Here is a 12,711-nt window from a genome sequence, read left to right on the forward strand (position 1 = left end):
CAACTGATTATCCACCATGATCCCCAAGCCCCTTTCAGGATAAAGAGGCTTATTTGATCTCTGTATTTGGCACTGATGTGACCACTGCTGGAATCTGTGTCCAGTTCTGGTGCCCACAATTCAAGAAAGACATGGACAAATTGAAGAGTTCAGGGAAGAGTCACAAGAATGATAAAGGATTAGAAAACCTGCTTTTATAATGATGGACTCAGAATGCTCAAGCTATTTAGCTTAGAAAAGAATAGGTTAAGGAGGGACTTGATTGGTCTGTAAGCACCTACATAGGGAATAAATATTTAATAATGGGCTCTTCAGCTTCCAGCCACTGGATCATGTTATACCCTTCTTTGCTAGACTGAAGCTAGACAAATTCAGATTGGAAACAAGGCATACATTTTTAACAGTGAGAGTAATTACCCATTGGAATAACTTACTGGGGGTGGATTCTGCATCATTCACAATTTTTAAATCGAGATGATAGCATTTTTTTCTAAAAGATGCCCTGTGAATTATTTTGGGGAAGTTCTACCGCCTGTGTTGTATGGGAGGTTAGACTAGATTGCTTCTGGCCTTCGACTCTCTGAGCAACACAGACTGTACTCACTCCCATCCCTGTACTTCAAAGAGGACTTTGTATTAGCCAGCAGGGTGGTGGCTAATGTGAGTGCTGAACATTATTCACTTCAGAGGCTGAGAATGCTGTTAGGAAATTAATAGTTACCTTTACCCTATGGAACAAGCAGCTTGGATCAGAAACGAACCAATATGATGTGATATTGCAGAGTACAAGTCAGTAATTGACTCTCCTACTTTGACTTTTAGTGGCTTAATTTGAGATGAAATCTCTACCAAGGATGGCAGTTGTTTTGAATATTGAAAATAGATAGGTCAGGTCTAGTCTAGCTGACTTGGATGAAGTCTTTCCTCATATGAACACTAAGCTATTGGACCTCTTTCAGATTTTTACGCCACGTCCCTGTGGTGTATGTGGACTATCCTGGACCGGCTTCCCTTACTCAGATATATGGAACATTCAATCGTGCAATGCTGAGGCTTATCCCATCGCTCCGCACATATGCAGAACCTCTTACTGCTGCCATGGTAGAGTTCTACACAATGTCACAGGTAACATGCTCTACACACTATCCCAACTTCTGCTGACTAGTCCTTTTTCCTTGTTACTGTGCCACTTTAGATAAATACCAGTGCTTTTTGTCTTGGCCTGCTTACCCAGTTTTTATTAGCAGTTGTGAGATGGGGGCATGAAAAGCATTGTTTGCATGTTAATTATTGTTGCACAACTTTATCCCATTAGATACTATACCCAGTGTTTTGAATTTTTAGGAAAGGTTCACCCAAGACACACAACCACACTACATCTATTCACCTCGTGAAATGACTCGATGGGTGAGAGGTATCTTTGAAGCCTTAAGACCATTAGAAACCTTACCTGTTGAAGGCCTTATTAGGATTTGGGCACATGAAGCCTTGCGTCTCTTCCAAGACAGGTAAAGAAACTATGGAAATAGTATTAAAAGTACAAATTGATCTTTTTCTCAACTCTTTCCAGAGACTTTCCTTTAAAATAAGTTGAGGCCCAAGTTGAATTCTAATTTGATTCCAGATTGATCTTTTAGATATATTAAGTATAAACACTTAAAAGGGCTCAGCTGGGCAGAATTCTCAAGTAGTTCAAATGCCAAACTCACTTTTTTTGGTCAGTAATTTCAACTTCAGATGGTTGGCTCATTCATTTATCTGCTTGGAGCACAAAACTGTTGTAATGGGCAGGTTTGTGAGGTGAAGTACAGACTGCCTACGAAGACCACAGGATTATAGTTCACCTCAAATTTAAAGGTGGTAAAAACAAATAGTTTGAAAAGGCTTGGTCAATCTCAGTAGTCCCCTTTCTTTAATGGTTGCAGTTCAGATTGAGGGATTTTATCAAATGCAAATTGAGATTTTTTTACCAAATTGGACCTTAAATTGTTACGATTACACTGAAAGGCTTTTCACCCTTACTCCCTTCTCACATCTTCAGGATTTGTCAAATTGAAATTGCGCTTGCTGTAGAAATGAACAAAAGTTTAAGTTCATAAAATAAGTGCCACCTTCAAAGGCTTATAAATGAGGAGTAATACCTTTTGTGGATTTGAAATCTAGTCCTCTCTAAGCTCAGGGCAAGAGAAGTGTCTGTTGGATTGCTAAGTAGTTGCAAGTAGATGTAAATATGGGTCAGTTCTAATAGTATTACCCTTTGCCTTAACTTGATATTTAAAACACTTCACGTATATCTGTTTTTAATAGTTTTTGCATGCTTGCTTGTAACTGTCTTTCTCTCTAACTAGACTTGTGGAAGATGAGGAGAGACGTTGGACTGATGAAAACATTGATATGGTAGCTCTGAAACATTTCCCCAACATAGACAAAGAGAAAGCTATGAGCAGACCCATCTTGTACAGCAATTGGCTGTCAAAGGTAAAGAGGGATATCTCAATCGAAGCCTTGCCATTGACCGTTGCAGACACTAAGTATCCTATTAAGAGAGTGAATCTTTGCCCACCACTTCTCTTAGGCAGTACTCCTTCTAGTGTGCTAAACACAGTCCATGCTATGTTTGAGTAGCAGCCGTGTTAGTCTATATTCTCAAAAAGAAAAGGAGTGCTTGTGGCAATTTAGAGACTCACCAGTTTATCTGAGCATAAGCTTTCGTGAGCTATAGCTATATCGAATGCATCCGATGAAGTGAGCTATAGCTCACGAAAGCTTATGCTCAGATAAATTGGTGAGTCTCTAAGGTGCCACAAGTACTCCTTTTCTTTTTGCGAGTCCATGCTATGATAGAGTTTACCTTTGACAATAAGGATTGCTAACCATTTGGAGTTGGTAAGCAAACACAATTGGTGCAGCATGCCATGATGGGTATCCAGCACACAGCAGAATCTCTCTGGGTATCAAGGGAGTAGAACTGTGAATTTGAAGGCAGAGCATATACCCAAACAGGGACACCTCTAGAATACCAAGGGTAACAATCCCAGAAAGTATCCTGGGGTCTTGGACTAATGCAGTTAGGAGATGTAGGTTGTCTTTTTGGTTTATTTAACAAATAAGCCAGTGGTGTCCGTAACCACACTGGCTAACTGATGACTCAAAGGAGGAGTGCCACTCACTGAGTCACAAGCTTCATTTCCTAGCATCCTGGGTCTCCCAAGTGGTGTTAGATCATTGAGTTGCTTGATCTGAGGCATGACCCAAGGTGGTATGATTGTGGAGTACAAGCATACTCAATCTTCTATCTAGCTGTATGCTTTCAGAACAATAAATGCCTATAGTCATCTCATAACAAACATTAGTGTCTGATCAATAAACTGTTCATGGCCTTAGACCCCCTCCCCCCCCACCAATCCTTTATATGACCTCAGCTGTTGCAACTGACGTAAAAAAACAATTGTGTAATGCTAATATGTGGTTTGTAAAGCTCGTTGCTCTGAATGTTTTAGTTTGCTTTTCAGTGTCCAAGCAGGTATTCATAAATCTACTTCTGTGCCTGCTGGCTAAATGCTCTCCTGTCTGTTCAGACTTATGAAAATGCACTTAACATACATGCACCCTGTGTTAGATAACGTAACTCAAACCAGTTGAGCCATATGTGTGTTCAAATCAGGAATTTGCAGTGATGGTAAAAGTGCCAAGGAGGAGCACAAATACCTATCTACCTGGGAATTTTCTGGCACCTATGAATATACTGACTTATATTGCCTCTTAAAGTAATCAGTAGGTCCTTTTAAATGCCTTACATTACAGTGGCTCTGCAGACATGATGTACAAATAGAAAATGCATCAGATTTTAGTGCTGCATCTGAGCTGGTGTGGAAACTAGTTTTTCAACTTAAAGTGAAAGTCTGAACTGTGCTGCTCAGAGGCACAGCACAGAACTCATAACCAAAGGAGAGTGGGGTGGGGACTAAGGTAGCTTTGAGTCTTAATGGGCTGTCTAAATCGTGCAAGCCACTTCCCAGATGCCTGCAGAAATTCTGGGCAGCATTGCTGCCGTGGCATGTAACATTACATGCCCTGCCCGTGGCATGTGCTACATCAGAGTCTGAGGGGGTCCCTGTGGCGATGCTCCTCAATTCTTGAGTTGGGAATTTGTCGCTCCAGCCCCTTTCTCACCCTGCTGACCCCTCTGTGCTGGATAATCTCTCCCTTAATCTTAAATTCTAGACGGTTAGATCTCTTGCTTACATTTTGGCCTCCTTATTCTAGGATTATATCCCAGTGGATCAGGAAGAGCTGAGAGACTATGTAAAAGCCAGGCTGAAAGTGTTTTATGAGGAAGAACTTGATGTGCCACTAGTGCTGTTCAATGAAGTTTTGGATCATGTGCTAAGAATTGACCGGTAAGCTGAATTTCCAACTCCTGGGTTTGTCTGGTTTGAATTATAAAACAAATCTGTATTCAGACTAGTCCAGAATGGAGCACCAGTTTGTTCTGGTGTTCTCCTTGGGAGAGGCATTCTGTAAAGGGGGCGTTGTAACAGTAGACTGAGAAATATTGCCAATACGTTACTTCACTGTGCCCCTGAACCAGACAGTACTAAAAAAAAAAAAAAATACAGGTTAAGTTTGCAAGGAAAGGAGGTTTGGAAATGTGGTGGCTAATTCACAATTTATCAAGCAATAAATTCACTTGAAGTACCAATCTCTTTCAGAATCTTCCGCCAGCCTCAGGGTCATTTGCTTCTCATTGGAGTTAGTGGAGCAGGGAAAACTACTCTCTCACGATTTGTGGCTTGGATGAATGGTTTAAGTGTTTACCAAATAAAGGTTGGTTTAGTTCAATCACTCAACAGAAAAACTGACTGTTAAAGCTTGCAGTTGTCTTACAGATATTCTGTCTTTAAGATAAATGTATAAACATAAGTCATTGTGAGGGAGGTTAAGAGCTAAAAAGATCAGTAACTATTGCTAAACCTTTATAGGTTCATAGAAAATACACAGGTGAAGACTTTGATGAAGATCTGAGAACGGTCTTAAGACGCTCTGGCTGCAAGAATGAGAAAATAGCATTTATAATGGATGAGTCAAATGTACTGGATTCTGGATTCCTGGAGAGAATGAATACTCTTCTGGCCAATGGAGAGGTAACTTGAGTAAATGTGTATAAAGTAGCAGTTATGCAGGGAAAAATCAAGCCTTTAAGAAAAATATACTTATTTCCTGGATTAGGTTCCTGGTCTCTTTGAAGGAGATGAATATGCCACCCTTATGACTCAATGTAAAGAGGGAGCACAGAAAGAAGGTTTAATGCTAGATTCCCATGAAGAATTGTACAAATGGTTCACCAGTCAAGTTATTCGCAATCTCCATGTTGTGTTCACCATGAACCCATCTTCTGAGGGCCTGAAGGACAGAGCAGCTACTTCTCCAGCTCTCTTCAACAGGTAACTTATTTACTCTGTTTGGGAACTAACTTACAACTTCAGGTCTGTCTTTTTTAATTAAGAATATTGTTAATACCCTCTTGAAAAAAGAAATTTTGGAGGCTTTAATGTCTGTCTTGTCCTGTCTGCAGGTGTGTCTTGAACTGGTTTGGAGACTGGTCAACTGAAGCACTGTACCAAGTTGGCAAAGAGTTTACAAGCAAAATGGATCTGGAGAAGCCAAACTACATTGTGCCAGACTATATGCCAGTTGTATATGACAAGTTACCACAACCGCCATCACATAGGGAAGCTATTGTAAATAGCTGTGTATTTGTTCATCAGACCCTTCATCAGGTGTGTTCTGCCATGCTACTCAGATCTCTAATGCCATGTTCTAGTAGACTGACGCAAGTTCAGTACAACAACGTTGCCCTGTGACAGTTTTGAGTTTAAAAAAAATCTAGATATTCTATAATCCTAATCTTTTACATATACAAACCTTTGACAAAATCCTTTTCCTTTGGAAAGGCTAACGCTCGTCTAGCAAAACGGGGAGGCAGAACTATGGCCATCACACCACGTCACTACTTGGACTTCATCAATCATTATGCTAACTTGTTCAATGAGAAAAGGAGTGAGCTGGAGGAACAGCAGATGCATTTGAATGTTGGTCTTCGAAAGATCAAGGAAACTGTTGACCAGGTACATACCTTTAAACTTTGCTTTTTAAAATAAAATTAGAGTTATTAAAACGTTTTAAAACTGAGTTTAGTCTGTATAGACTCTAATCTTACAATTCATGACAGGTGGAAGAACTGCGTAGGGACTTGAGAATAAAGAGCCAGGAGTTGGAAAAAAAGAATGCTGCAGCTAATGACAAGCTGAAAAAAATGGTGAAGGATCAGCAAGAAGCTGAGAAGAAAAAGGTGAAATCAAAGCTTTCTTTACCTTTTGTACATGTGCAGTATATTTAGAAATAATATATTACAGGTTGCACAATCTTTCTCTTAGGTTATGAGCCAAGATATTCAGGAGCAGCTGCACAAACAGCAAGCAGTAATTGCAGATAAGCAAATGAGTGTGAAGGAGGATCTAGACAAAGTCGAGCCTGCTGTCATTGAAGCTCAGAATGGTAAGTCAGCACTGACAAATAACTACAGCATGCCTGCCGTTAGGGGTTGGGGCTGATCCAAAGGCTCTTGAAGTCAGTGGGAGTGCTTCCATTTGCTTCAGTGAACTTTAGGTCCTTCCCTTTATCAGCAGTATCTTAATCTTTAGTGTGGAAGCAGTAGAAATAAAATAGTTCACTAGCACTACTTAGCTTCCAAACTTCCCATTATTCCTACTGTAGACTTGCATTCTAAGCCGTAGTTTTATTAAACTTTTGAGCAATAAAGTGTCTTAATGGTTCACTGTTTTTGTCAAGCTTTGCTAGATTTACTTACTATCTTTCAGTATACCGGGCCACATTAGAATAGGAACTCCTGAAACAGGAGTAGGTCAACAAACACTAGGAAGTATCGTGAATGGAAATACTACCTACAACTTATTTACTCAAGAGTTAGTTACACAACCCACTGATAAGCCATTGTAAGAGGAGGAAGGACTTCTAACTCACCATTTGCTTAGGTATACAGTCACTCACTGTAGAGGCATAGCCTTGTTTTTAGGCTCCTTAACTTGTGAACTCAATATAGCTGCCAGGTGCAAACTCTTGCTCTTGTAGTAGTGCTTGGAGGCTTCTGATAGTTCACCTTGCTCTCACACAAGTGAGAATACTGGTGGAGGGTTTTCAAAATGTGGAAAGCATTTGGTTTTTACAAGAGAGGTTTAATTCATTTTAGATATGACCTGAAGCTTAATCTCTCAACCATCTCAATGAATATTTGCTAATTCCTGTCTTACTATTTTGCTGTCTTCTCTTCCTTTTTCTCTCCTATCAATACTCTTCCTTTCTCCTGATCGATCCGGCTTGACCACTGTGATTAGCTGTAAAATCAATAAAGAAGCAGCATCTGGTAGAGGTCCGTTCTATGGCCAACCCACCTGCAGCAGTGAAGCTAGCACTAGAATCCATCTGTCTACTGTTGGGTGAAAGTACAACTGACTGGAAACAGATACGTTCCATCATTATGAGGGAAAACTTCATTCCAACTATTGTAAACTTTTCTGCTGAGGAGATCAGGTGAATAATTGCAGGTACCAAGCTACTGCTGGGAATAGAAAGAAATTGTTCACAAGATTTCCACAATAGAAATCTTAGTTAGTAGTCACAATTGGTGGTGATAGGGTTTGTTTTCTACCTCGCAAAAAGCAAAATTCATCTCAATGCATATGCAGAATCTCCACCTTTTCTGCGGCGAACAAAATATCAAACTCTGTCATATATTCATGAAGATGATCTATCAGGGAGCAGATGTGCATCTCAGCTAAATTTTGCTTTTAAAATAAATTTTAAAGTATAGTTTGAGTAGCGCATACTGCCATCAGAGCACTGGGATATAGACTATTCCCAGTAATTGAACTTAAATTTCTTTCTTTATTTCCCAGCAGTAGCCTTAAATTCCTGATTGTTGCGTGCTGAATACTTTTTCCGTTCTCTTAATAGCTGTGAGCTGTTTAAGGAAGCAGCATCTTGTTGAAGTAAGAGCAATGGCCAACCCTCCTGCTGCAGTAAAACTGCTTTTAGAATCAATCTGTCTCTTGTTTGGTGAGGAGACAAATGACTGGAAAAAGATCAGACCAGTTATTCTCAGATATTTAATCAACAGCTTTTCATTGTCAACTTTAATACTGAAGATCTACGGTATTGGTTTTAGTTTATCTGCTGTAGTAAAGGGGCAACTTCCTCTCAGTAATTCTGCGCTGACAGTTTCAATACTTGCATGCATGCTGTGTGAAACATAACTCTTCTTTTGCAGTGATTCCATCCGGGAAAAGATGAAGAAGAATTACATGTCAAATCCAAGTTACAATTACGAAATCGTAAACCGAGCATCCTTAGCATGTGGCCCCATGGTAAAATGGGCAATTGCACAGGTAACTCTTCTGCAGTAGATACGCCAATGTAGAATGCTTCAAACACCTAGCGATCAGTACTAGTTCTACAGTGCTGGAAATATGCAAGGACTCAGAATCCGCAGACTTCCATCACTCAAAGATCTGTGGCATCTTGTCTAGCTTGCTATTGTAGAGGTAAAAACAGAAATTGGTCTCAAGTGAACGTGCAGAGTAAGGTGCTGAGTGTTCTTGAATACTTGGGTAACTGTCAATGATTAACAGGATCCTGCAGTACGTTTCATAAGAACTTGTATGTAATGATTGCAATCCTACAACTTACTTTTTCAAAAGACAGTTGAAAATATCTGTTTTAATAATCGTGATTAGTGGCTGGTCTTTTTGCTCTGTAGCCAGTTTTGTGTATGTACAGACCAGGTTTTTGTTGCCTGGTTTGATCTCGTTTCCCCCACCTGACAAGGGTGGGGAATGTTGTAGAGCAGTGTGATCGTGTCTTACTGAGGGGAGGGCATCTAGCTCTGAAGTAATGTCAATGGCAAGCGCAGACAGCATCTCATCTAGCCCTATCCAAAGCCCAGGTTGGTTATTTGTGGGTGTAGGCTTTGGCTGAGGGTTTACAGGTGGGATTTTAGAAGCTTGAGTAGAGTGCTGTTATGGGAAAACAGGAGGGCTCCTTCAGTGAGGGCAAGCTAATCCCAGGGAAAAGGAAAAAGTAATTTGGTATTTACCTCCAAAGGGTAAGCTTCCCTCTTCTAGCCTTCCAGACTCATTGCAGTGTCTCTCCTGCCTTCATCCTACATGCCCTGAGAGAGCGCACTGGCAATTGTCTCTGCACTGCATGATTTAATTTGATTGAAATCTGGAGGCTTCACAAAGAACTTCAGTGAGATGAATAGTGCAGTTTACACCTCTGGCTGTTTCAGGCCGCCTGCAGACTCAGAATAGTGAATCAGTTTAAGTAGAAGACTAGAAAATTAAACTTGAAATCCTGAATACCTAAAATCCTGAGGGGTGCCCTCAATCCATAAAGTATTCTTGCTGACTTGCATGGTCCCAAGTCACATGGTAAATTCAATTCTAGAAAGTATCTAGAACTGACCGTTTACATGTTTCACAGCTGAATTATGCGGATATGTTGAAACGAGTAGAACCTCTCCGCAATGAACTACAGAAACTGGAGGATGATGCTGAAGACAATCAACAGAAAGCTAATGAGGTAGAACAGATGATTCGTGATCTCGAGGCCAGTATTGCTCGCTACAAGGAAGAGTATGCAGTGCTGATTTCAGAGGCTCAAGCAATTAAGGCAGACCTGGCTGCAGTTGAAGCAAAAGTGAGAATACTCAATGTACCATTTTGTCCATTTTACTAACTTTTCTTTGTTATTTTGGGTGGGAGTAGTGGCTTTCAAACATTCTGTATACCTTTCTAAAACAGAATGCTTTAATGGCCTCTCTACTCCAGTTTGCCTTTCAATGTGTTTCATCCTTTGCCTTTCATCCAGCCTGTCCACATCTTTCCTGAAGTGTGGTATCCAGAACTAGACACAGTAATCCAGCTGAGCCCTGATTGCTGTATAGATTGGGACCAATACCTCTCGTGTCTTACTTACAACACTCCTGTTAATATGTTCCAGAATATTAGCCTTTTTTGCAGCTGCATCACATTGTTCACTCATACTCAGTGTGATCCACTGTAACCCCCGGATGCTCTTCAGCCTAGCCAGTTAGATCCTACCCAGTTATTCCCTGTTTTGTAGTTTTGCATTTGATTTTTTTTTCCCCCCTTCTTGAATTTCACTTGTGGAATTCAGATCAATTCTCCAGTTTGTCAGGGTCGTTTTGAATTGTAATCCTGTTCTCCAAAATGTTTGCAACTCTTCTGTCCCTTTCCACTACCAGAACTGTAAAATTCACAGCCCAAGAATACTAACACCCAAACTTCCGGAGTTCTACATGCACTCATAATTGTTTTCTGGACATACGTAATTCTGAAAATTTGGGTCCAAAGGCTGGTGTGTTGGGCAGACTTGTTTCTCCGTATAGGTTGCAAATGCAATAATTATGGGAGCCTTCATTTTGAATAAAGATATATATTATATTGACCATTCCTTAATTTCTAGGTAAACCGTAGCACAGCTCTCTTGAAAAGTCTGTCTGCTGAACGTGAAAGATGGGAGAAGACAAGTGAAACCTTCAAGAACCAGATGTCCACTATTGCAGGAGACTGTTTGCTTTCAGGAGCTTTTATTGCTTATGCTGGTTACTTTGACCAGCAAATGCGACAGAACTTGTTCACTACATGGTCCCATCACTTGCAGCAAGCAAATATCCAGGTAAAGATTGATCCACAATTACTAATGTCATGACTACCACACGTGTTAACATTGATTGTAATGAGTTACTGTTTCGTAAAGGGGAAATCACAAGGTGTTCACAAAAGATAAAGATCAAATTTGATCAGACTTTGGGCTCTCTTTGGGCAAATAATAATAATGTTTTACTCTACAGTTCCGTACAGACATTGCAAGGACAGAATACCTTTCCAATGCAGATGAGCGTCTTCGCTGGCAAGCAAGTTCTCTACCTGCAGATGACCTGTGCACAGAAAACGCTATCATGCTTAAGCGGTTTAATAGGTACTTCGTTTGTACAATAAGTACAGAATGTGTGGGGATAAACTTAACAATGGATCGGTGCACAGAACTCCCACTGAAGTCAATGGAATTTGCACACACCTATCAAAAGGAAAACTTGGTTGAAACTTTATCATCAAACTGAATATAAATGCTTTGAGAGATTTTGAGCGCTGTCTGGCATCTACATAGTACCCATGATTAGCAAATTCAAGTCTTAATAATCTCCTTCCCTTGTGATTATAAATAAGCAAAACAATTGCATTTTTAGTGTTCTTCACTATTATACCAACTTAGCTCAAACTGAAGCTGTTAATCAGTCTGTATGGACTGAAATGTTAAAGTATCCTTTTGATAGTTGTATCTAGTTAGATCATTAACTGTTATCTTCTCCAAACAATGACCGTGATCCTCCATATTCCATTACATGAGCCCACATTCTCCAAAAAAGATTTAGAATATTAACTCAATCTGAGTGGACTAAATGCCTTGTATCGGAAGCCTTAAATCAGTCATATGATGGAAATATTTTTTCACTAACTTAGGTATCCACTGATCATTGATCCTTCTGGACAAGCCACAGAGTTCATTATGAATGAATACAAGGACCGTAAGATCACTCGTACTAGCTTTTTGGATGATGCTTTCAGAAAGAACTTGGAAAGTGCATTGAGATTTGGTAACCCTCTACTCGTCCAGGTTAGTCTCTTGTTTACATAAATTAGAAAAAAAAAAATTGTGGTTACATTTCCCAGGAAGTACACTTGAAATCTTCACTTGCTGGGGCTTAGTTTTATTGCTACTCTGGCAATTCTGTGCTTTTCAGGAATTAAATAAATGAAGGTCCTTGTGTAGACAATGGATCAAAATGCAGCAAAGATCATCTCTCTTACTTGTTGTTCGAACTACATTGCTCCCCCTCTCCTACCATATCAAGGTCAAATTTAAAGGCCTTTCTCAGCTGTGCCCCTTGCTACTTAATAATTTGTCACCTATTGTGCCCCTTCCGCTTCACCGGTGACTTGACTATCCAGTCTGCTTGTCCACTCCCCTTCAGTGACTCTTCACACACCATCCCTCCTGCATAGAACAGTCCCTACACTGATCTGTAATGCTCCTGTTTTTTAAAAAAATCTTAACTCACTCCTATGGATGTCTACAGTAAATAGTCAGTGTTGAAATAGCTAGATTGGAGCAGATGGGAGAAGTCAGATTGGCTTGATGAAAATACAAAAAGTAACGCAAATGTATGAAAGTACATCTGTCTAGAGATGGCACCCATTTCTGTAGTATCCGAGCACCTCACAACACCTTAAGAAATAAGGCTAAATTATCCGTGTAGCACAGATGGGTAAAACTGAGGCACAGATTAACTTACTTTCCAAAGGTGTCGGTCTCCATCACCCTCTTATTGCTTGTGCTCTTAAATTGTGAGCTGTTTGAGGCAGGATTCAGGTCTAATATTTGGAGCAATGGGAGCATCACTTCTGATTGCGGCCTCTTGGTGCTACTTATAATCTGATATCTACACAATGAAAACAGCAAAATTAAGAGAGCCAAATCTGGAAATGTTACTTAGGTATGTAATCCATCATCCAAAATGTCTGAATAGTATTTGATAGTAAAAATTAA

General features: G+C 40.0%; 1 protein-coding gene across 1 annotated transcript in view; it reads left to right on the forward strand.

Moving 5' to 3' along the window:
* Nucleotides 1–12,711, forward strand: part of LOC102945558 (cytoplasmic dynein 1 heavy chain 1) — a 69,907-nt gene that overhangs the window by 40,287 nt on the left and 16,909 nt on the right. The window contains exons 41-57 of the mRNA XM_037900960.2: nucleotides 960–1,125; nucleotides 1,345–1,508; nucleotides 2,349–2,478; nucleotides 4,267–4,400; nucleotides 4,713–4,827; nucleotides 4,983–5,144; nucleotides 5,230–5,444; nucleotides 5,576–5,780; nucleotides 5,955–6,128; nucleotides 6,233–6,352; nucleotides 6,438–6,558; nucleotides 7,416–7,611; nucleotides 8,348–8,465; nucleotides 9,562–9,777; nucleotides 10,567–10,779; nucleotides 10,955–11,082; nucleotides 11,625–11,778. Coding sequence (XP_037756888.1) covers nucleotides 960–1,125; nucleotides 1,345–1,508; nucleotides 2,349–2,478; nucleotides 4,267–4,400; nucleotides 4,713–4,827; nucleotides 4,983–5,144; nucleotides 5,230–5,444; nucleotides 5,576–5,780; nucleotides 5,955–6,128; nucleotides 6,233–6,352; nucleotides 6,438–6,558; nucleotides 7,416–7,611; nucleotides 8,348–8,465; nucleotides 9,562–9,777; nucleotides 10,567–10,779; nucleotides 10,955–11,082; nucleotides 11,625–11,778 — 2,731 coding nt within the window. The remainder of the gene's footprint in view (nucleotides 1–959; nucleotides 1,126–1,344; nucleotides 1,509–2,348; nucleotides 2,479–4,266; nucleotides 4,401–4,712; nucleotides 4,828–4,982; nucleotides 5,145–5,229; nucleotides 5,445–5,575; nucleotides 5,781–5,954; nucleotides 6,129–6,232; nucleotides 6,353–6,437; nucleotides 6,559–7,415; nucleotides 7,612–8,347; nucleotides 8,466–9,561; nucleotides 9,778–10,566; nucleotides 10,780–10,954; nucleotides 11,083–11,624; nucleotides 11,779–12,711) is intronic.

Source organism: Chelonia mydas, chromosome 6, assembly GCF_015237465.2.
Source record: "Chelonia mydas isolate rCheMyd1 chromosome 6, rCheMyd1.pri.v2, whole genome shotgun sequence".
Lineage (NCBI taxonomy): Eukaryota > Metazoa > Chordata > Testudines > Cheloniidae > Chelonia > Chelonia mydas.